This window comes from Heterocephalus glaber, unplaced genomic scaffold (genome assembly GCF_053883595.1).
Source record: "Heterocephalus glaber isolate CG9 unplaced genomic scaffold, H.glaber_assembly_v1.0 deba00001564, whole genome shotgun sequence".
Lineage (NCBI taxonomy): Eukaryota > Metazoa > Chordata > Mammalia > Rodentia > Bathyergidae > Heterocephalus > Heterocephalus glaber.
This window is the reverse complement of record NW_028258351.1, coordinates 1652229-1677191: the sequence shown is the minus strand read 5'-3', so window position 1 is coordinate 1677191 and position 24963 is coordinate 1652229. Positions and strand designations below refer to the sequence as shown.

Below are 24963 nucleotides of genomic sequence, written 5' to 3'. Positions count from 1 at the left end.
TTTGTGGTTTCTGGCCAATACTGAATAGTTCCCACTAGAGTCTGAGATGGGTAATGAAAGACATTTACTTCTTTTTTTTTGGTACCAGGGATCAAACTTGGGTCCCTGCACTTGCAAGGCAGGCGGGGGAACCACTGAGCTAAATCCCCGGTCCCAAGACATTCACTTCTTATACACATGTGAATTGTGTTTGTTTGGGGTTTTGGGGTGGCAGTAAATATGTAAATGAAAACCTAAAGATACATTTTCTTAAAAGAAAAAATCTTGGGCTGGGGATTTGGCTCAGTGGTTTCGCAGCCTGCTGCACAGGTGCAAGGACCCAAGTTCGATCCCCAGTACCAAAAAAAATCTTTCAGCAGATGAAGTTTACTCATACATTAACTGTTTAGCGTCTACTATGCTCAGACTCTGTGCCAAGAAAGCAAAGCAGGAGTATTCATGGGAGCCCAGATAATTAAGGAAAAAAGATTAAGTCAATGGAGGTCAGCAGAGTTCACTATATGTGAACAGGGAATTCCATCTGACCTGGCAAAATGTATTTGTGGAGGTGATTGGTGATACTTAAGCTGGACCCTGAAGAGTTACTAAGATGAAATGAAATGTGGAGGGCATAACAGTGACAGAACAGGATAATGTCCAGAGATCTCTAAGTAGTTCAGTAAGGCAAAAAGTGGTTAGTGATTAAGGTGGAGAAGACAGAGGTCAGAAAATGGAAGGCTTGATATTTATGCAAAGGAGTTGGAATCTTATCTCAAAGACAAAGAAGGTATGTTGAGACAGTGAAATGAGTATCTTCTGGCTTTAAGAAATACTAGCAATACTAGCAGCAGTGTGACATTTTAGGGAAGAAATGAGACTAGTTAGAAGCCTGGTACAAGAAATTAAAAAGACCTGTAACTAAGAAAAGTGGAAAAAAATGAAAAGACTAAAGGTACATCATTTGTACTTGCTGAATAATTAGATATGAGAAGAAATGATGATGCCCTGGTTTTGCTTAAGTGATAGGACAGACAATGGTGTTAGTCAATGACAGGAAATGAAAATGGAAAAAAAAAGTTTTGGGAAAATGATGTTCTATTTTGGACATTCTGAGTCGAAGTTCTAAGAAGTTACCTTGATGGTACACTGCTACTCATCTGGGAAGCAAATACCTGTACACAAGATTATTAGTTGCCACCTTGATTGTAATAGCGAATATTAGAAATAAACTAATGTAAATGGTCATACTTTGGAAACTGGCTGAAAACCTATGGAATCTACACAATGTGTTCTTGAAGCTATGAAAATAGCATCTTTATGAAAGCCAGGGGAAAAAGAGTATATAAAGTACAGCAACATCTATAGTATGGTATCTTTTGTGTAAGAAAGAAAGTAACAATACATACATGCATCTGCAAAAATGAACACAACTAAGATACACTGCAAGCTAATAATAGTGAAAGAGCAGGAAAGAGGATTTTTGAATATACTTTCTGAGTACTCTTAACAGTTCTATTACCTATTTTTTCCTGCCTAAATCATTTTTGTAAATATTAACTACAGATGTTGATTTCTGAAGCATATTAATGTTTTATACATTCTCAAAATAAATGAAGTCAATAAAGATGGAGAAAGGAAATAAAACTGAATACATCAGAAATATATAAATTTGGCCAGGCATGCTGGTGCATGCCTGTTTTCCCAGCACTCGGGAGACTCAGGCAGAAGGATGGCTGCAAGTTCGAGGCCAGCCTGGGCTACACACTGATATTCAAAGCCAGCCAGCCTGAGCTATAGAGAGATCTTGTCTCAAAAAAAAAAAGAAAAAAGAAAAAAAAAAAGAAATTTAATATTGCATGGAAAAATTTTCCCTAGGAGATAAAAGATACTTAAGTAGCTGCATGCTCTTGTGGCCCACGTGTAATTTAAAAAAAAAAATTACAAAGAAATTTTAAATCATTTGTAGCAAGTTTGTAGCTAGTAGTGATTTGACACTAGTAGTAATGGTGTTATAATTCTCACAGTATTATGCATGTATGGTAAAACTAAACAAGTATAGTACTATTATTGTTATTAACAGGTTTTCACCGTAGAAAAGGGAGATACAAATATGAACTGAGGGCTGGTGTTACTACTAACTCAGTAGTAGTGTTCATGCCTGCCATATGTGACACCTTGGGTTCAATCCTCAGGACTGGGAAGAGAAAAGGAGAGGAAGGGGACAGAAGGAAGAAGAGCTCTGTGAAACTGGACTGGAATTAGGGTGTCAATATGTAAGCATGATTAAAAACAAAAACTTACCAGCTCTGTCCACTGCAAGAGCCAGGAAAAACGGCAGCTTAATAGCAGGGCTACCACCCAGATCTCAGTTTGTAAGCAACACCATTCTTTACCAAAAGAAACTAGAGTTCCTTGGAGAAACAGATGATTCTAGGCTAGAGTCAGGGAAAGTACAAGGCAGCCTATTCTCTCTTGTACAGGAAATTAATGTGGTGATCAAAAACTGATGGGTATATGTTAAAAGCACAGAGAAGCCATTTTAATAAGGCTCTAATTAGCAAAATTTGGGACAATTTCAAAACCAGAATGAATGATGACAGAAATAGCTAACACATTGCGAGAAAAAAAAAAGTGCATACTGATTCCGTTGTTTTGAAGCTATATAGTCTAAGATAATCTGAAATTCCTAGGCTCAAGTGACTGGCCCACTCATTCTCCCACATAGCTGAGATTACAGGAATTTGCTATCACACCAGCACACCTGCCTTCTCTCTTTTTTCTTTCTTTTTTTTGGTACTGGGGATTGAACTTGGGTCCTTGCGCTTGCGCAGCAGGCAGTGAAACCACTGAGCTAAATTCCCGGCCCTCGCCTTTGATTCTTTAAAAAAATTTTTTTTGAAAATTATTCACTTACTTTCACTTTTTTGTGGTGCCTGAGTTCAAACTCAGGACCTCATGCATGCTTACACACTCCATCCCTGAGCCATCCGCCCCCTGACTTTAAAAAACTTTTTAAAAAGAAATACTTAACAGAGTGCAATACAAAAAGTAATAAAAATGGAAAAGTCTCCATTTTATAATCACTACATTAACAGCTGAACTGGGCAAGAAACAATGAATAATAAAATCATTGGGGCCAGAGATTTAGCTCAGTGGTTCCAGTGCCTGCCTTGCAAGTGCAAGGTCCTGAGTTCAAGCCCCGGTACCAAAAAAAGAAAATCATTGGGTCAGGATATCATATTTCACCCCATAGATCACTTATTCATTACAAAAGCAAAAAGGTACCTGTAGCATGGAAAATCTGGTAAACATTCTCTTAACCAATTGATCAAACTCAACCTCACCAAATAATGAGACAGACTGTCATAATATTCATAATATTTCTTCTGAGTCAACACACTATTTTTGAACTATTCAAGAGGTTTGAGGGCCGGGAATTTAGCTCAGTAGTTCCGGCACCTGCCTCACAAGCACAAGGTCCTGAGTTTGATCCCTGGTACCAACAAAACAAAACAAAACAAAACAAAACAAAACAAAACAAAAAAGAGGTTTGAAGTTTTTAGTATATGTGCTGCGGAAGTGAGCACAAGGTTTGAAGTTTTTAAATGAGCAACTATGGGAAAGTATGAGAACTCAACTAAGAGACACAATGAAACTAAAGTAGAATCACAGTGGTCAAAGAAGAGTTTCAAAATGCTGTAGTTGACAGCTTCAGTGCAACAGAGATATATTAAGGATGAACTAAGTAAAGACCACTGGATCCAGAAATTGGGAAGTCAGTGATGATCTATGGAACAAAAGTTTCATTGAAACAGAAGAGTCACAGCCAGGTGCAGTATCATACACCTGTAATCTCTGCATTCTGGGAGGGTGAGGAAGGAGGAACACTGTGAGCTCAAGGCCAGCCTGAACTACATAGTGAGACCCTGTCTCAAATATAAAATAAAATGTAAAAAGAGCTAGAGATACAGCTCTCTGGTACATCACTTTCCTAGCATCTGCAAGGCCCTGGGTCCAATACCTAGTACTGCAAAATAATAATAATAAGTCAAAGTCTACTGACTGAAGAAAACAGTAAAACTTGAAAATGGACCCTACTTCATCTATAAAGAGGTAAAGGGAGACAACCTTCATTAAAGGAAAGTTTTAACTAAATCTGTCAGAGACATTAAGATAATTGCATGAAAAAGATAGGAGGGTTAGGAGTATAGCTTAGTGGTAGAGTACATGTTCAATCCCAAACATCAAAAAACTCCAAGGCTGGGGATTTAGCTCAGTGGTTCTGCTGCCTGCCTTGCAAGCAGAAGGTCCCAAGTTCGAACCCCGGTACCAAAAAAACAAAAACAAAAAACCTCCAAATTTTAAAAATCCCAAATTTAAAAGGCCCCCCCCAAAACAGGCTAGAGGATAGAAACAGAGACAGAGTGACAGAGCAAAGTCCCTGAATAGGCAAAAAGGAATGGTGTCGAAAACAGCCAGAGATTGGCCTCAGAAAAGAAGAGAAACACATATTTTACTAAGACTGGAGAGAAAGAAGTAAAAACAAGTGAAAATAAAAATTGATATGGTATTGAGATAGGAACTAGAACAGGAAGGTTAAAGAAATCACATCTGACGATCTCAAACTGGAAGAGGCAATTGACTAAAAGGAATAGAGGAGCTGATAATATGAAAAAATTCTTTAGGAAAGAAATTTTATCTCAAAAGAGTAAAACATATTTATAATTTTTAAACTGTTAAGAAATAACTTTCTAATGATAAAGTGCTGAATTCAAACAGAAACAGAACAGGTATTACAAACTATTTCACTTGCAATAATGGGTTATATGTTACATATTTCCTCCTATAGAAAGTAAAAGTGTAAAGCCTATCACAAGAGCTTATCTCCAGAGGAAAGGATGATGAGAATACTCACCAGATATAATGCTCATTAAAACTATTCAAGACCGGGCCAGGGATTTAGCTCAGTGGTTCCGCTGCCTGCCTGGCAAGCACAAGGTCCAGAGTTCAATCCCCGGGACCAAAACAAAACAAAACAAAACTATACAAGAGAGGGCTGGGAATGTAGCTCAGTGGCACAACGCCTGTCTGGCAAGTGCGAGGCCCTGAGTTCAATTTCTGGTACAAAAAAACCAAAAAAAAACTATACAAGAGAAAAAAAAGGTGGTAAATAACAAGGAAAAATGAAATAAATAGAAAACAATTACAAGAAAAAGGAGGAGCTGTTGAGAACGGAAAGAGTTACCGAGGAACATTTTAAAGATACTGTTGGGGAGCTGGGCGTGATGGTGCATACCTCAGAAGGCTGAGTTAGGAGGATCACCCAAAGTTTGAGGCCAGCTTGGGCTACACAGTGAGTTCGAGGTCAGCCTGACCTGCATAGCGAGACCCTGTCTCAAAAATATTTTTGTTGGTTTGGTAGTCCTGAGGATCCAAATGAGTGGGGAATCATAAACTGTAGCTGCGGATTGTGAACTTTTCCTAATACCAATGTACGAGTTTATGTAATTTCTGCCAGTAACGCTCAGTAGCTGAAATATGAGAATAAATGAGCACTGACAACTGAGCTGATTCAGGTTAGGATTTCTCTGAATATAAGGTCAATGGGGATAGCAAATAAATGAAGTGTCCAATTATGTTCATTAGACTGGATTCAAACTAAAATGAAAAATGAAGGGAGTGAAGAACTTGACATGGAATGGAAATGAAAGCCGGTGGAGTAAAGATCAAAGAGTTGACGGCTGGGCTACTGGTCACTTACTCAGCACAAAGCCAGTGAAGACAACCAAGTGATAAGACTTAGACATGAGAAGAACAAGACTGGAGTACATATTCAAATCTTCATAAATCAGAAGAAAAAACAAGGAGGTGGGAGAGAGAGAGAAGAAAGTGAGACCCCATCATGAAAAAAAAAAAAGGGGGGTCTGGGGATTTAGCTCAGTGGTTTCGCTGCCTGCCTCACAAGAGCAAGGATCCGAGTTCGATCCCTGGTACCAAAAAAAAAAAAAGGACAAGAAAAAGAAAAAAGAAAAAAAAACTAGAAAAAACAGGATTTTGAAAGTTTTGCCAAAAAGAAATGACAAATGTTTTAGGAGATAAATATGTTTAACCTGATTTAAACACTTTGGCATGCATATACTGAAATCTTACATGGCTCCCCACTAATATATACTATTTTGTTTTTATGCATAAACATAAATTTAGCACATTATGTACATGTACAGAAATGTCACAGCGAAACCCATTAATCTGTACAATTAATATGCATTAATAATTGTAATTTTTAAAATCTTAGAAAATAAAGTCACTAAAACAATCAGTAAGCCAGACACAGTGATGTAGATCTATAATTCCAGACTAAGAAGGCTGAAGCAGAAAGATGGGACAGTTCAAGGACAGCCTGGCTACACAGCAAGACTGTCTCAAATCACAAACAGTAACAGAAAATAACTAATAAGCAAACAACAACAAAAAATCAGTAAGGGCCGGGGATTTAGCTCAGTGGTTTCGCTGCCTGCTGCGCAAGCGCAAGAACCTGAGTTCGATCCCCAGTACCAAAAACAAAACAAAACATCAGTAAAAGAAAGTAAACAAAAGGACAAAGAAATGGACAGATGAAAAAGATATGAAAAATTAGATGATCAGTCCTGGAGGTCTAATATCTCACTAATCACAATTCCAAGAAGAAAAAGCAATAGAAACGAAATCATGTAAATAAAATTTCCTAGACCCGAAGGCCTGAAAATTTAAAATTAAAAGAATAAAACTAAAAGTCAAAGCAAGACACATCACTATCAGATTTTGGAACACAAGAAATAAGAGCAAATCTCAAATACTTTTAAGAAAAATAAGCCATGTATAAGGGACTGAGAGTCAGAGTGGCAAGAGACTTCTCAACAGAAACTCTCAATATACAAGAAAATGGAGGGGCAGGGATGGTGGTGCATGCCTGTAATCCCAGCACTAGGGAGGCTGAGGCAGAAGGATCACCACAAGTTTTGAGACCAAGCCTGGGCTACATGGTGAGTTCAAGGCCAGCCTGAACTACATAGTGAGACCCTATCTCAAGAAAAAAAAAGAAAAGAAAATGGAACAAATTCTGAGTAAAAATGATTTTCAACATCAAAACCCTACACAGAGGCTGAGGGTATGATTCAGTGGTAGAATACTTGCCAACATGATCTCCAGCACTGCGCGCATGCGCACACACACAGACACACACACACACAATCCCCAATCAAGCAAGTATAAAGTTGTAATAAAGACATTCTCAAATACACAACAGATTTTTTAAATGTGGCTTCCTATACCCTTTCTCAAGGTACTACTAGGAGATAGTCACCAAAACAAAAAAACAGGAGATAAACTAAGAAAAAGGAGCTAGGCATGGTAGCACACACCTGTAATCCCTACATTCTGGAGGCCTGAGGCAGGAGGATCACAAATTCAAGGCCAACCTGGACAACTTGGTGAGACCCTGTTTCAAAATAAAAAAAAATAAATAAAGAAGGGCTGGGGAGGTATCTAAGTGTGAAGGCCTGGGTTCACTCTCCATTACTATAAATGAATGAATGAGTGGATGAATGAATGAATAAAAATAAAAAAATTTTAAAGGGCTGGGTATGCACTTCAGCACAAAGGTTCAAGATTTTAATCTGTAACTGTGGGGCTGAGGGTATAGCTCAGTGTCAGAGCACTTGCCTAGCATGTGCAAGGCCCTGGATTCAATCCTCAGTACCACAAAATTAAAATCCTCAATCATAATAGGAAGATTAAAAACAACTACAAGATTATTTCAGAGAAGAGCTGAAAGTGCTCTTTCTACCCTCATCAAGCAGAAATAAAACTAATAAAACCAACAAAACAAATCTCACACTCTAAAACAATCATTATGTTAGAAATTTTTTATTTTTATTTTTTATTTTTGGTGCTAAGGACTGAATCCAGGGTTTCATGCACACAAAGCACATGCTCTACCACTAAGCTACAACCCAGCCTCCAGAAACACATTTTTTGAACTAGGAATTTTATCCCCCCCCCATTTTTTTCATTTTCTTTTAAAATTTTGAGACAGGGTCTTGCTCTGTTACCAAGGCACGACTCTAGTTTATAATCCTTCTGCCTCAGCCTCCCACATAGATATGAGTATAGGCATGCACCACTATGCCCAGCTAAACCAAAATTTTCTATCACTAAGTAAAGATAAGTAGGGTTTTATAATTATATAGTAGGGTTAAGGATACAGCTCAGCGGCAGAGTACTTGCCTAGCACGTGCAAGGCCCTGAGTTCAATCCCCAGCATTATGGGGGGTGTTAGTGGGAAGGAAGAACAAGGGGGATGGTGAGGAATCACCTTTTTAAGCACCTTCATGGCAAATATTTTCCCAGTATTTGCTCCTGTTACTTTTCGCACTTGAAAAACCTGGATAAAGAAATAAGAATTTGTGTGTTATTAAAAGCCAAACTATGTGGGTCATATTCCTTAATTCCTTTGCATCAAAAACAAATGATACAGTAGTTTATATTGTAAAAACTATGAAGGGGCTGGGATTTAGCTCAGTGGTTCCACGGCCTGCCTTGCAAGCACAAGGTCCTGAGTTCAATCCCCAGTAACGCGCCCCCCCAAAAAAAACTAACTGTGAAGGATTGAATGCAAAAATGATCAGCTAGAACAACAGACTGCATTTTAAGGTTTACTGCAGTGAAATCTGGTAAACCAGGACCTTCCTGCTTCATCTGTTGCCACCTGGTGGCAAGGCTGGGAAATGACTGTCTAATGATGAGCACACACAGTACTTTATGTATAAAATCCTAGTTAGAACAAATCATAGTCACGGTTCTAAGGAACACCATAAACTAAAAAACTATAAAATAGTTTATAAATTTATTCCAGCTGTGCTGTCATTCATAATTCACATAAAACTATTTAATAATAGTTGACAGGAAATCCTCATTTACCCATTCCATTAAAATGGCTAGTTCTATAATTTTCATGCAACAGCTGAAATATGTGAAATTCAAAATGCATGTGTGCACATTCAGAATGATTAAAACACATTACAGGGCCGGGGATTTAGCTCAGTGGTTCCGCTGTCTGCTTCACAAGCCCAAGTACCTGAGTTTGATCCCCAGTATCAAAAAAAAACCCCAGATTACAATGTGTCCTTAAGTTTAAGAATAAGCTACAAATGTCACATTTCACAAAAATTAACACTACCCAATAGCACAAACAGTTCTTAAACTTAATCCTAAGCAAGTTATCCAAATTTTGTCTTTTGAAACAAAATGGCTAGATGTAAGTTTTCTTGGGCAGAACATCACAAACGCAAGGCATTAAATTAGAGCCCCTTGGGCAAAACTATAAAAATACATTTTTTTCTTCCTTCTTACATTCTTTCCTTTCCTAACTATTTCTCCAGATACTTCAAATCAAAGAATACCAATTCATGGGCTGGGGATTTAGGCTCAGTGGTTTCGTCGCCTGCTGTGTAAGCACAAGGACATGAGTTCGATCCCCGATCCCCCGATCCCCGGTACCAAAAAAACAAAACAAAACAAAGAATACCAATTCAAATTAAGGTCTCAGTAACAGTAATTTAATGTACATATCTCTTGAAAGTAAGAAGTGGTCTGTTTGTGTTTAAAGAAGATACCTGTACAAGATACCCTTTAACCAAAGGAAAGAATCAGTTCTTTAATAACAGATTTTGTCTTACACAGTTGCTTATTATGTAAAAAATACTGACTGAATACCTATCATGTGTCAGATTTTTCCATGTGTGGTGACAGGAAGAGTAAGGAAAACTCAATTTCCTAATCCCATCACACCAAGTCGCCCTGGTATCATTTGCTGACGGCTAAGAGTCTGACTGCTGGAGAAAGGTTTTAAAAATCAATCTATTCAAGAAACACAACAGGTCTCATTTCAGAAACACTTCCTACCTTTCCATAGCCCCCTTTACCAAGTACCCGAAGTAGCTCAAAACATTCTGGTCTGATTTTTTCTGGCCCTCTGTTCACACTAGTTTCTGAGATTTCAAATTTCTCACAATGTTCCATGCCACTGGGAAAAAAAGCAAAACCAAAAGTAAATTTGCAAAAAGTTAAAATTATCTTTAGCATATTGTTAGAAAGGAGAAATAAAACTAGAACCCAATTAAGTAAAAGAAAAAGTACATGACAATAAATTTAGTATCTGTGTAGTAAGTGATAATTCACTGACATGGCAGGGGACTGTAATTGTTTATCCGCTTGTTCACAGAATATACTATTGATTATTTTCATAAGCATCAAACACCCCCACACTAAGGCAAATTAGAACAAGTTTATTAAGTTGACAAAGAAAGTCTTCCAGTTATTCAAATTTAGTTCATTCAAAATGTTCATGAGATTAGGTATTATCTAACATCATTTAGCAGCTTTGACAGACAATCTAGAATCTTTTTAAAACTACCCAATTAGTTAGTTCATCTGTGTGCTACAAAAACTCTTGCTAATAAATTTTATCCATGCTTTTTCCCTTGCCTGTCTCTCTGTATTATTGGTCTGATTTAAAGACTTCAAAATGGGTGACGATTGTGTCTGTCATTTAAATGCTTCCTGTGTGAGCGATCTATCTTCTCAGTTTCCTCAGTTTCCTCCCATAGCAAAGCTTTTTACCTAGGGTGGGGTATGGAGCAAATTAATCACCACATTCACCTACCAGAAACTGTTTAAAATGACTGATTTAAGATTACACAAATCTGAACCTGGATATGGTAGCGCATGACTGTGATTGCCAGCATGCAGGAGGCTGAGGCAGTTCGAGGCCAGCCTGGGCTACACAGTGAGTTCGGGGCCAGCCTGAACTACATAGTGAGACCCTGTCTCAAAACAAACAAAAAAAAAACCCCAAGACTGCACAAATCTCTGAATGATGTTGGGTAATTCCTTGAAAGTTTTAAGTTAAAAATGGTTGGAAATGTAATTCTCTATATTAAACTAATAAAAATTCTTAAGGAACTCAGTCTGATATTCTGATCATGAATATTATTTTCTCCAAATCTATACACAATACAAAACCTCTATGTCATTATATTGATCAGATTTTCAAGCCAAACTCAATAAAGCAAGTCTACAAATATGACTAGGTATTTAAGAACACGTTATTGGAATCACTTGATGGGCGACTGCAACTAGCATAAACTACTTGAAAGAAAGCACAGTGAAAATCTTCACATATGAACTTACAGTTCGTATGGTCCAACTCCCCCATGGTCCATGCTTTCATTTAACTGACCCTGAAAAATATGTTAAAATTTTAGAAATAATCTCATAAACATAAAGTTTAGAAGCTTAATGCTTTATCTCATAACTGAAAGACAATTAAATAAACAACTTAAAAATTCTCTATATTGGGCCAGGGATTGAGCTCAGTGGTTCCACTGCCTGCCTCACAAGCACAAGGTCCTGAGTTTGATCCCTGGTAACAACAACAACAAAAAATTCTCTATATTTTGGGCCGGGGATTTAGCTCAGTGGTTCTACCACCTGCCTCACAAGCACAAGGTCCCAAGTTCGATCCCCAGTACCAAAAAAAAAAATATATATATATATATATAATATATATATATATATTTTATGTATTATGAAACTAAAGGCATTACAATCTCATTATGAGTTATTAAATCACATAAGTTATACAAAGTGCTATTCTGGTACCATCCCGTTAGGCAGACTAATAAAATGCTATGACCTAAGCCTAAAGTAACTACACCAGTCCAAGATATGTATTATACAATGTAGCTAATTAAGACAAAATAATTAAGCAACATGCTCAAATAGGAATCATGCTCTCAAACTTTTATTATGACCAAAGAACAAATGAGTGAAAAATTAGCCTTCTATACACTAGCAATGAACATAAAAATGACATTAAAGTGACAACTCCAGCCAGATGTGGTGCATGCCTGTAATCCTAGCACTTGGGAGGCTGATGCAGGAGGGTTGCCTAGAGTTCAGAGTCAGCCTGGGCTACACAGTGAGTTCAAGGCCAGCCTGAATGACATAGCGAGACCCTGTCTCACACACAAACAAAAAAAGTAACAACTACATTCACAATAGTATAAATATAGTTTAGAAAACACCAGCTATGGTGGTGCACCCCAGCACTCAGGCTGAGGCAGGAGGATTGTCATGAATTTAAGGTTAGTCTGGGCTACAAAGTGAATTCAAAGCCAGTCTCAACTACATAGTGAAACCCTGTCTTAAAAAACAAAAAAAAAGTTACAGACTCATACACTAAAAATTATAGAACTGAGCTGAGAATGTTTTAAAGATCTAAATAGGGCTGGGGATTTAGCTCAGTGGTGCCGCCGCCTGCCTTGCAAGAACAAGGACCCGCGTTCAATCCTCGGTACAAAAAAAAAAAAAAAAAAAAAAACTAAATAAATGTAAAGGTATTCTATATTTATAGGTCAAAAGATTTAACATGGTGGCTGACACCTGTAATCCCAGCATTTGGGAGGCTGAGGCAGGAGGATCACTGTGAGTTCAAGGGCAGCCTAGGCTACACAGTGAATTCAAGGCCAGCCTAAATTACAGAGCAAGACCTTGTCTCTGAAAAACCCAAAAAGACTTAACACTGTTAATACAGCAATACTGATCTACAGATTCAACTGAATGCAGTCAAAATCTCAGAAATTAACAAACTAATCCTAACATTCATATAGAAATACAAGGGATCCCAGTTTCTTAAAAAATAAAAAGAATGCAAGGCCCCCAAAATCCAAAATGGCCAATACCATCATGAAACAATGTTGGAGGACTGATGCTTTCTGATTTCAAAATTTACTACTCAGCTATCATAATTGAGACTTGTGTAATCTGCAAAAACAAAAACAATAGGTAAGTAGATTAATGGAACAGAAATGAGAACCCAGAAATAAACCCTTACATTTACAGCCACAGATTTTGACAAAGATGCCAAGAATTGGCTGGGGATACAGCTCAGTGCAGAGTGCTGGCCTAGCATGCACACAAACCCTAGGACAGAAAAGAAAAGGAAAAAGATGCCAACAACATTCATTAGAAATAAGACAATCTTTCAGTAAACGGTGCTGGGAAAAATGCATACACATGTGCAAAAAACCCCCTTTTACTCTTATTTCCTCTCCCAGTTAATCTTAATTGTTACTGTGACCAGATAAAGAGACTCCTGGGTAGGTGAGGCGACTGGATCATGGGGATGCTATGTTCATCAATCAAACCACTGCTGTTCACAGTTGAATGTGGTCTTAGGAGTCTGGGGCTGCCTTTGGGTGATGGATCTCTTTGCCAATCTTATTCCCCTGTGCTCTGCTTCCTGGCTGCCAAGAGCAGTATCGATCTACCACATCCTCTGCAGCGATAATTGTGCCTTTGAGCCAGCCAACCATGGACTAGATCCTCTGAAACCATGAGTCAAACTAAATTTCTCTTCTTTTTTTTTTTTTTTTTGGTGCCCGGGATCAAACTCAGGACTTTGTGCTAGCCAGACAGGCGCAGCACCACTGAGCTACACATCTCCAGCCCTCTCTTCTTTTCTTTAAATAATTTTTTAAAAGATAATCTCACTATTACCCCAGGCTGGCCTCCAACTCACACCAATGCTCCTGCCTCAGCCTCCCAAATGCTGGGATTATAGGCATGTGGTAACACACCCAGCTCTCCTCTTTTATATTATGGGAGGACTGCCTAGAGTTCAAGGCCAGCCTGGGCTACATAGAGAGTTCAAGTCCAGCTTGAACTACAAAGCAATACCCTGTCTCAAAAAACAAAAAAACAAACCACCACCACAACAAAAAGAAAACATTATACAACTCTAAATTCAGTTATTGATATAAAAGTTTTTAAATGAGTATTATTGAGTATAGTCTGATTAAAACTCAGTTTACACAAAAGAATATCATTCAGTTGAGAACAGGATCTAAAATATTACAAGTCTTCAAGCAACCTGTAAAAACTCTAGACTTCAAGACACTTAGGGCTGGGCCTGGTGGCACATGACTATAAATCCCAGTACACTGGGAGGCTGAGTCAGGAGGATCTCAAATTCTAGACCAGTCTGGGCAATTTAGAAACTTGGCAAAACTCTGTAAACCCCCAACAAAAACAACAAAAAAAGGTGGGAAGGGACTGGTAGCTCAGTGTGATAGCCCTTGGCTCAATCCCCAGTACCGGGGGGGGGGGGGGGGGGGGGGACGGACATTTAGGTGAACATATCTTTCTTTCTTTCTTTTTTTTTTTTTTGGTACTGGGGATCGAACTTGGGTCCTTGTGCTTGTGCAGCAGGCGGCGAAACCACTGAGCTAAATCCCTGGCCCCGAACATATCTTTCTTTCTTTTCTCTGCTTTTGGAGATAGGATCTCCGCTATATATAGTAGTAGGCTGGCCTCAAACTCACTGTGAATCTCATGCAGGCAAGTGCTACCACACCAAGGCATATCTTTCTTAGGTATCAGTATACAGCCAAGGTACACAATGAAAACTGATAGTATTCCCACAGAATAACTGTTCAAATGAACACCCAAAATTTTAAGTCAGCTATGGTGCACTCTCCTATAATCCAGAACTTTGCAGGGTGAGCCAGAAGGACAGAGTTCTATGCCAGTATAGCCCAGATAGCAAGCTCTGGAAAGGGATTGAGAGAGATCCCACAAAATTTTAGTCATAACTTGCTCATGGTGTGAACTAGTCAGGATGAAAAACAGGATGCATGTTTCATGAGACAAACGGATGGGGCATTATGAAAAGGGAAGAAAAGTAATTCTTTTTTTTTGGTACCAGGGATCAAACTCGGGACCTTGCGCTTTCGAGGCAGGTGCTGGAACCACTGAGCTAAATCCCGGGCCCCAAGAAAAGTAATTCTTACAGTTCAACTGCATAAGGTTTTTGTGAGGAGGAGGAGGAGGAAGAGATGGCTATGGTTAGTTTTTTTGGCATCTGTTGCTCCACATAATCACCTATGATGGATTTAAAGACAAAAGGCTCCGGGGGGTATGGTGCCTCACACCTGGGGTGAGGCAGGAAGACTGTCAAATTCAAGGTCAGCCTGGGAAACTTAGTGAGACCTTGTCTTAAATTTTTAAAGGGCTGAGAATATAGCTCAGTGCAAAGACCCTGAGTTCAATCCCCAATATTAAAAAAAAAGGGGACCAAAGACTAACCTCTAAAATATGATAAAACTGGTTTACGTAATTGTTTATGTTAATTTTACTTAATTCTAAATTAAAGATCGCAGAGTAGTTAACCTTGAACCATGACTTTGAAGCCACCTCACAAGATATGCCCTGTGGCTGTTTCATTTCTGGAACTGGCCAGGCCTGTAACACCACCTGCATCTGTGTTTGAAACTTCCTACCCGTTAGTTACCTACTAGAGTAGAAGCCTTTGAGGAACAATTTTTTTTTGCAATTTCGTGGTTACCTTTAGAAATGTCTTACACCAGGAGAATCAAGCTAACATGGTACAATACGTACTGACAACATTCTTTCACAAGCAACTATTCAGAATTATTCTGCTGCCCTAAGATTTACCATGCATCCAATCGCTTTTCTGTGTGCCACTATGACTGACAAAATGGAATCCTGCTCATGGAAGGTACTACACAAGATACAGTGTTTCTAACCAGCCCACCAGAAAGACTATTTGCAAAGTTTTAAACTAAAAATGTGGCATAAATTCAAATTAATATGCCTAAAGTCCCAATGAAAGAAAGCAGATTTCATAAAAATTAAAATTATCCCACAATGGGTGAAATTATCCTTAATCCAAATATTTATTAAATCAGTTATCCAAGGTTGGGAGTATAGCTCAGTGGTAGAGCGTACCTAGCATGGGTTGAGGCCCTGGGTTTGACTCCCAACACTGCAAAACAAACAAAAAAACTACAAAAGATTTGGGGGAAAAAAAGTAAATTGTCCATTGGCCTGGCTGTTCACAAATATTTCCTTATAAGATTCAGTAATTCAGATGAATTGGGAGAAAGGGGTAAACCTTGCCCTAATTAATCTTAGGCCATTTAAAAATAATTGGTGCTTCATAATTATGTGTAAGACAATTATTAAAAATGACATTTCAAGGTCCAAAGGGGTAGGGGTAGTGGGAGGGGCAGGGGAAAGGAAAGAAGGGAAAGGAAAAATGATGAGAAATGGAAAAAATGGAAATAAAGTCTTTGTAAATAGGGAAGGGTGGAGGGCGTGAAGGGAGGGCTAGGAATGGGGAAAAAATAAGAACCAAGATGCATTATGTAAAGGTACAATTCCCAATGAGAAATGTAACTGTGTTGTATACCTACAATGTACCAATAAAAGAATTTAATTTTTTTTAAAAATGACATTTCAGGGCTGGGGATTTAGCTCAGTGGTGCCATGCTTGCCTGCCAAGCACAAGATGCTGAGTTTGATTCCTGGTACCAAAAAAAAAAAAATGACGTTTTTCTATAAACTTTCATAATCATGAAGCCTTGAACACATACTCTCTATACATACTTTGCTCTTCAATAAAATTAAACTTTTAGCGCAATGAAAATCTGACATCCAGCTGTCGTGGTGGTGCAAACATGTTAATCCCATTACTCAAGAGGCTGAAACAGGAAGATTGCTGTGAGTTTGAGGCCAGCTTGGGCTACAAAGTGAGTTCAAGGCCAGATTGAACTTACAGTGAGATCCTATCTCAAAGACGGAAAATAAATAAATAAAGATCACAAATTTGAGCCCCGTCTGGGCAACATGGAGATCCTGAATCAAAATAAAAAATAGGTAGGCAGGGTGGCATATGCCTATAATCTCAATACTTTTGTGGCTGAGGCAGGAGGATCACCGAGAGTTTGAGGCCAGCCTGGATTACCCAGTGAGTTCAAGGCCAGCCTGAACTACATAGTAAGAGCCTGTCTCAAAAAACCAAAAATAAAAAAATAAAGAAAAATTTAAAATATAGGCCTGGGGGTGTAGCTCAGTACAAAGGTACTGGGTTCATTCCCCAGTATAAAAGGGGGGCGGGCAGGGATAGAGCAAGGGAAAAAGAAAAAGAAAATCTGATATACAGCCAGGTATGACAGTATAGATCTGTGATGCCAGCACACTGCGAGAGTGTGGGAGGAAGGTTACAAGTTTGAGCCCAGCCTGGGCAACTCAGCTACTTATGGAGACCCTGTCTCAAAAAATAAAAGGGCTGGGGCCGGCGATTTAGCTCAGTGGAGCTGTGCTTGCCTCACAAGCACCAGGTTTTGAGTTTGATCCCCGATACCCAAAAAAATAAAAAATAAAAAATAATAAAAGGGCTGAAGGATGTAGCTCACTGCAAAGGCTCTGAGTTCAATCCCCAGTTCTAAGACAAAAATAAAAACAACTCCGGGCCAGGGATTTAGCTCAGTGGTTCCGCCACCTGCCTCTCAAGTGCAAGGTCCAGAGTCTGATCCTTGGTACGAAAAAAAAAAAAAACCCTCTTATTTTTCCAACCTGAAACTTATGCAGTATGCCTCTGATTATTTCAAATTTTGAACTGGAATAAAAAGTAAGGATTTTAAAAACTACAGGGACAAGGATATAGCCTGGGGTGGAGTACTTGCCTAATATGCACTGGCCTCAATCCATAGCACTGCCAAAAATAATTTTTTTTTTTAAATTGCACTACTGTTTTCTACAGTACTCTTCTTTGTTTGGAGACAGGGCCTCACTATGTTGTCAGGCCAGCCTTGCACTTATATGTAGCCCAGGCCGGCCAGCAATCCTTCTGCCTCAGTCTCCCAAACGCTGGGATTACAAGTGTGCACCACCACATCCAGCTTGAGTGTCTTACTCTGAAGAGTTGCCTCAAGGTGGACAGAGGAAAAAGTAGGAGTAAGATTGGATTAGAAACCCAAGCAGAGTGAATGACATCCAGATTATTCTGAAATAGTAAAATTCTTATTAAAAATCTGAAATAAGGGCCAGGTATTTAGCTCAGTGGCGCTGAGCCTGCATTGCAAGGGCAAGGTCCTCGGTTTGATCCCTCGTACTAGAAATAAAAAAAAAATCTGAACTATGAGAGGTTTAAATTCTTTAGAAAATCTACTGTCTCCTATTGTGAATTTATAACTTTATATGAAAACTTTCTTAACATTGGCTCATATCATAGTAGCTTTACTTCATTTTATACTAAGAAAGCTGAGGCATAGGTAAGATGATTGCCCACAATCACAGTTTTAAATTTTTCTGATTCAATGTAACAAATTTTATTGCACAGATGCTTGACTGCAATTTTTAGTCTTGCTGATTTTGTGCCTTGTTTCTTTGTAGTGTATCAAAAGTAAGTTCACATCTCTTTGGCCATACTCATTGACTCTGAGACCTAGAGTAAATTGCTTAATCTGACACTTTCTTCTACTCTACACAAGATAAAGCACATAAAGTATTCTAGCAACATGCTGGCATATCTGCTAGTTTGTGGCAATGTAGTCTGTCAGTGTTACTCACTGCCAAGGATCTAGTCATTCGAGTTTACACTCCGTGTCTAGAGACTTAATACTAGATGCACTTAAACTAGATGTGCTGTATTTTTAGAACTGTAGCATCATTTTTTTTTGGTCACTAACCCTATTTAAAGATATATATCAGGGCCAGGGATTTAGCTCAGTGGTTCCGCCGCCTGCCTCCCAAGCACAAGGTCCTGAGTTTGATCCCCAGTACTAAATAAATAAATAAATAAATAAAGATATATATGTCTTTTTAGGTACGTTACACTGAGTCAATCTTATTTATTTAAGTGTATTTACATAGCTTAGTTTTTTGGTTTTTTGTTGATTTTTTTTATGTGTGTGAGACAGGGTCTCACTATGTAGTCCAGGCTGGCCTCGAACTCAAGGCAATCTTCCAGCCTCAGCCTCCTCAGTGTTGGGATTACAGGCATTCACCACCATGCCCAGCTAGTTTAGTTAATTCTTCAGAGGGTAAATGATGAGACTAAACTGATATATCTATGAACAAAATTGAATGCCTGCCACCTAACTTTTTTTTTTCATTAAGTTTACTGGTACATTTTAGGTATACAATACAGTTACATTCATCATTGGGAACTTGTATCGGCCTGCCACCTAACTTTTTTAAAAGCCCTGATTCATTGCTTAAGAGGGATATAGTAGTATATATTAAAACCAGTGGGTACAAGAATAGTGAGCTCAAGGGCAGTATGAACTACAAAATATAAAAGACCCTGTCTCAAAAATAAGTAAAATAAAAGAAACATTGTCCATGCCGGGGATTTAGCTCAGTGGTTTCACCGCCTGCTGCACAAGCGCAAAGACCTGAGTTCGATCCCTGGTACAAAAAAAACCAAAAAAACAAAACATTGTCATTGGAGATGGTGGCTCATGCCTGTTACCTCAGCTACTGAGGATGCTGAGGCAGGAGGATCACAAGTTCTAGGCCAACCTGGGCAATTTAGCAAAGACATGTCACAAAATGATATAAAAACAGCTAGGGATATAGCTCTGTGGTACAGTATCCCTGGATTTAATCCCCAGTACTGCAAAAACAAACCAAAAATATTTCAACTCCAAAAATATTGCTAAGTGAGGTATACTTTACTTAAGGCTCTTCCTCAAGATCCTCTTTAATTACCTCTGTTCTTTCTCCAAAGTTCCCCTCCCTAATGTAGTGGCCATATTTCTTTCACTTTTCCATTTTTTCCTGGTCCTTTCCACCATACCCTTTCAGAATCCTACTTGCTGTACCTAGCAAAACAAAACTCAGGAGTAGGGCAAAACTGGAACACCAATTGTTCTTGAAACATATTAAGAAAGTGAAAAAAATGAGGTCCTGGTTTAAAACAGGAATCTTAATACAATATTGTACTTTTTTTTTTTTTTGTACCAGGGATAGAACTCGGGACCTTGTGCTTGTGAGGCAGGTGGCGGAACCACTGAGCTAAATCCCTGACCCTCAATATTGTACTTTTTTTTTTTTTTTTTTGGTACTGGGGATTGAACTCTGGTCCTTGAGCTTGAGAGGCAGGCAGCTGAACCACTGAGCTAAACCCCAGCCCTCGATATTGTACTTTTTTTTTTTTGTACCGGGGATCGAACTCAGGACCTTGTGCTTGCTAGGCAGGCAGTGGAACCACTGAGCTAAATCCCCGGCCCATACTTTTAAAAGAGGATAAACCAGTAGTCTGGGAATTCTATTAGTTCAACTAATAAAGACATAAAGCATCCTTCCTATCCAGTTTTTTCTCCAAAGCCACCGCAATATGGAACCAATGTAACTGATCAGAGTGAGACACATAAGGAAAGTAATTCTGCATTTGTTTCAAGTTGTATTTAGTGTCCAATTAAGAGGCTAACTGGAATTCCATTAGAAAATATACCAATTTAGGTCCGGGGATTTAGCTCAGTGGTTCCACCACCTGCCTCGCAAGTGCAAGGACCAGAGTTTGATCCCTGGTACAAAAAAAAGAAAAAGAAAATATATCAATTTAAAAAGCACATATCTCAGCCAGGTGTGGTGGCACATGCCTATAATCCCAGCACTCGGGAGGCTGAGGCAGGAGGATCGCTGTGAGTTCGAGGCCAGCCTGGACTACATAGTGAACTCAAGACCAGCCTGAACTACAAAGTGAGACCCTGTCTCATTAAAAAAAAAAAAAAGTACCTAGGGCCGGGGATTTAGCTCAGTGGTTTCGCCACCTGCTTCGGAAGCACAAGGACCCGAGTTCGATCCCCAGTACCAAAAAAAAAAAAAAAAAGTACCTAGCTCAATATTTTCTAGACTGTGTGATTTTGATTGACTTGATTATGAAAAGAATAGTATTATTTTGGCTCTCTTAAAGTTCTATGTAGTTAGCATCTCGATCTTTTGTCAGCAGTAGGACATGATTTACTTGCCAGAAAAGGAAAACTGGGGATGAGAAAAAAAAAAAAAGAATAGCAGCTACAGCAAACATCTGACATCAGTCATAGATTCAGGTACTCATAAGACAATGAGATTTAGGACCTAAATTATCATGAAGTAATAACTGATGATCATTTGTCCACAGTGAGTTTGACAACATCATTTTTGAACTTCAATTTTGTGATTTTTCAATAAATATGTCTTAGGAAAAAAATGACAAACTAGTAAGACGGCAAAGGTAAAAAAAACAAGATGTGCATTAGGATAAACAAGCCTAAATTTAGCACCCTAAATTACAGCAAGGAAAGCCCTCACACCACTATTCACAAGTCTCAGTTCAAGCAATTTATTTTTGGCAAGCCAAATCACAGCTGTCAAGACTGGTTTTTTCCCACCACCAAATTACATAAATTATTCTGAAAAAATATAGACATCTTCAACTTAGGGGAATAAGTTACAAATGCCGTGTGTCGTTATAATTTTTTTTTAAAAAGTCACACGGGAGGGGGTTTAAAAAAAAAGGCAAACAAACAAACCCTGGAAGATGCAGCAGAGCCCCCTTGCTCCCGAAATAAAACTCCTGGTGGCTGTAACAGCAGCGGCAGCGCTACTCCCGACAGAAGTTTTCAGCTGTCACTTCTAACAGCTGAGCGCTTCCTAGGAGAGAAGCGACAGGCCGAGAAGAGAGGCGGTTGTGGGAGGTCTGAAGATTTAAGACTTGAAATTTTACCAACCGAGGGAAACCCTTCTATATTTCACCTGCACTTACGGGACACCAGGCAAGCGTAGCCTCCCCCACTCCCAACACATGCTCACACCACCCGCGCCAAGTACACCACCCCGCCACACTCAAGTCAAACAGCTTCGGAAACCGACCACGCGCCAATTCTCGTCTCCGCAAACAGGTGGCTCGGGGCTGCGCTGCTCTGGGGATAAGGGCGCAACCCGCACCTGCGAGCCCCGCAGAGACCTCACACCTAGGGCCAGGTCCGCCCTGTCCGCTCCCTGTATCTTTTGGTAGCACGGCGCCTCAGCTCCGCCAGAAGACTACTTGCGCCCCCCACGGTCTGCGAGCTCTAGGACACACCAAGCTTCCTGGGTCTGCGATGCCGCCCCGACCCTGTCACCTCGGGCCCCCCCGGGACCCCGGGCCTCACCCCCTCCTCCAGCTCCTCCTCAGAGCCTGCGTCCTCTGGCTGGTCCAGGTCTATGTCAAACACTCCTGCCATGTCCTCAGCTTCCCTGTCTCGGAAGTCAGGCGCTGGGTAAAAGCCGTCCCGCCTCCGTCGTCGCCTCATGGGCCCGGACCCGCCGCAGACACCGTCGCTGCTGCCGCCATCACTGGCTGCTTCGGCTCAATGCGTCTGCGCCTAGGCCCTAGACTGGCTCGTCAAGTTCAGCGCTGGAGCATGCGTACAGAGTTCCGTGAAGCCTACGTATGGGCAATGGACATGCGTAGAACTAGCTCCATGAGCCAGATACCGGCAGAGACATGCGCACAAAACCAACAGAAGCCGCTCTGGAAGCCTGGAGCATGCGTATTGTTTGCGAGAGAGCGAGTTGGATGGACAGAGCATGCGTACCGTATCTGAAGTTGATAAATTGAAATTGAACATGCGTACTTGACCTTTCTGAATTTTTTTTTTTTTTTTAAAAAGCAAAATTCTTCAGGGAAAGGAACATGCGCATTCCTTCTCAGTGGCTTTTTTGAGTGTTGAAAGTGAGCATGCGCATAGTAAGAAGGTTGGTCCTCTGAAGTTTGAACCCAACGGAAACCGCGGGGCAGAGGTCTACAGGTGAGTGGGTTTAATGACGTCCTCCTAAGGCCAGTTCCCACCAAGGAACAGTCCTGGCCTTATTTGTTAGCCTTGGGAAATCAAATAACCTTTCAGAGCCCCAGTTTCCTTACCTGTAAAATGAAGATACTATTACCTACTTTGCCGGTTTGAAAATACTGTTTAAGTAACAGTATTGAGTGTTGTGTGGCCCTCATGTGAGGTCTTTATCAAAAATTGTCTCTTTGCTGTTAAAAATACAATCTGCCTTACTGTTTCATTGGTCTTTCTCCAGGTTCCATCTTGGCTGTATTACCTGAATTAAACACAAAGTCTTTTAAAAGTCTTAATTATAGCTATCAGGGTAGAAAAGTGGTTGGTGGAAAGACAATGTCATTATTTTGAAGAGAGAAAATTAATGTTAATTGAATGTTTGTTGAACTGATTCTGATGAAGTACTAATTACTTCATTCAGCATTTATCTTGTTTTGCTTTGTTTTAAATGCATACTTAGGAAAACAGTAAATACAAATCATTTTTTGAAAACAATTGAGCTGTATATGAATGGATTTTTCACACAGCAAATCCAAGATGCCAGAACTATGGAAAGCAAGAGAAGAATTTCATTTATAATACCGTATACATACATGGCATTTTAAAATTACTTTTTACTGATGTATAATACAGCATCTTTTTCTCATTCTTAATGTGGTGGTTCTCAAAGCCTGCATTTTTTCTATTACAGGTTGCTGACTTTTTTTTTTGGTACCAGGAATCGAACTCGGGTCCTTGCGTGTGTGCAGCAGGTGGGGAAACCACGGAGCTAAATCCCTGGCCAGTTGCTCACCTTTTGAAGGAACAGCCCTACTGTGTGGCTTAGTATGTCAATAGTAACAGTGCAGCTTGGTCAGTGTGGCAACCAGATTGGCTTTGAAGTGTTCAACGCTTTGTTTACTGACTCACAGAGTTCCCAGGGATTGTGCTCTAAGAGAGAGAATGAAGCATATCAAGCGTCTTGCAAAGAAAGATTCTTCAGGGAGGAAAAAGGAGGTAAGTACGGTCCACAGTCCTCTCCTTTACTCTGACACAAACCTCTTCAAGGTCTGACCTTCCACAAGTGTCTGAACCCCATCCCTTCCCATCTCTCTGGGAAATGACTTTGCACTTACTTGGCGCTCTGTTTCTATGTTAACAACCTTAGCTTTTCTAGGGGCGTTTTCCCCCAGCACATAAGCATGCCTAGATCTCACCAACCAACGAAATGGACTAGGATGTAGCTTAGTGTAGAACGCATGCCCAGTATGCCCAGTAGGCCCTGGGTTTGAGTCCTAGCACCATAAAAATAAATAAATAAATATAATCAGTCAACCAAAACTTATCTCTTGATTATAGCTTTTTGTTGTTGTTTTTGGTAGTACTGAGGAATCAACCCAGGGCCTCATGAATGCTAGGCAAATATTCTACTACTGAGCTACACCCCCAGCCTATCTTCTTCTTTTTTTTTTTTTTTTTTTTTGGTGCTGTGGATTGAACTCCGGTCCTTGTGCTTGCACAGCAGGTGGCGAAACCACTGAGCTAAATCCCCGGCCCTCCAGCCTATCTTCTTACTTATTGTTTTTGCCTTTTCAACAAAGATTCTCAAAGGAGAACCCTGTTTAACCAGCTATAATCCTGCTTCTGCCTCACAGTGCCACTGAAGCTGCACTAAGAAATGTTTCCAAAACCTCCTAATTACCATGCTTTTCTTTTCTTCACTTAACTGCATTACTGGGTTTGATAACATTAACTATTAAGCTGAATCCTCCTTTGGCTCGGAACTTTTCTATCCGATACTTGCATCTCAGGTATAGTTCTCTGTGGGCAATTTCAGTCACTTATATTGTGCTGTATCTTTTCACATCAGTGACTCTCATACCTTTAGCACAGTCTTTCTTCTAAGCTGTAGACTGATTAGTAAACATCTCCACCTTCACTCCCATTTGATTCTCAAATTCCTGTCTCCATACGCAAGGTTTTCGTTATCTTTTCTTTTCTTTGGTACCGGGGATTGAACTTAGGACCTTATACTTTCGAGGCAGCAGAACCACTGAGCTAAATCCTCAGCCCTTCATTATCTTTTCTTTAAAACTTGTGCTCAAGATCTGCTCATTTTCAGCCCTCTATATCTCTTGAAACAGTTCTGCCCTCCCCACCTTCACTGTCACTGCCTTAGATCTGACTCTTACCTGCACTGTTTCCACACACCTGGGGTTTCCCTGCCTGGAATCTCATGTGCATCTCATCTGTCCTCCTCACTGCTGTATTTTTAAAAAAAGACATCCAG

General features: G+C 39.7%; 2 protein-coding genes across 14 annotated transcripts in view; one reads left to right on the top strand and one right to left on the bottom strand.

Annotated features, from left to right (window-relative positions):
* Rps6kb1 (ribosomal protein S6 kinase B1) overlaps positions 1-22255 on the bottom strand; it is a 35563-nt gene extending 13308 nt beyond the window's left edge. For 2 of the 4 annotated variants that reach the window (XM_013067698.3, XM_004870374.4), the window contains exons 1-4: positions 22023-22255; positions 11209-11258; positions 9922-10042; positions 8333-8401 (exon numbers count right to left, since the gene is read on the bottom strand). In XM_013067698.3, the coding sequence (XP_012923152.1) occupies positions 8333-8401; positions 9922-10042; positions 11209-11258; positions 22023-22163 (381 nt within the window). In that variant the 5' untranslated portion in view covers positions 22164-22255. Of the gene's footprint in view, positions 1-8332; positions 8402-9921; positions 10043-11208; positions 11259-21401; positions 21523-22022 lie in introns of those variants that run through there. The other 2 variants (XM_004870371.4, XM_004870373.3) reach the window with 2 other exon arrangements.
* Positions 22256-22418: 163 nt separating this feature from the next.
* Tubd1 (tubulin delta 1) overlaps positions 22419-24963 on the top strand; it is a 100608-nt gene continuing 98063 nt past the window's right edge. For 4 of the 10 annotated variants that reach the window (XM_021248766.2, XM_087191855.1, XM_087191858.1 and 1 more), the window contains exons 1-2: positions 22424-22661; positions 23386-23690. In XM_021248766.2, the coding sequence (XP_021104425.1) occupies positions 23522-23690 (169 nt within the window). In that variant the 5' untranslated portion in view covers positions 22424-22661; positions 23386-23521. Of the gene's footprint in view, positions 22662-23385; positions 23691-24963 lie in introns of all 10 variants that reach the window. The other 6 variants (XR_015443249.1, XM_021248768.2, XR_015443250.1 and 3 more) reach the window with 4 other exon arrangements.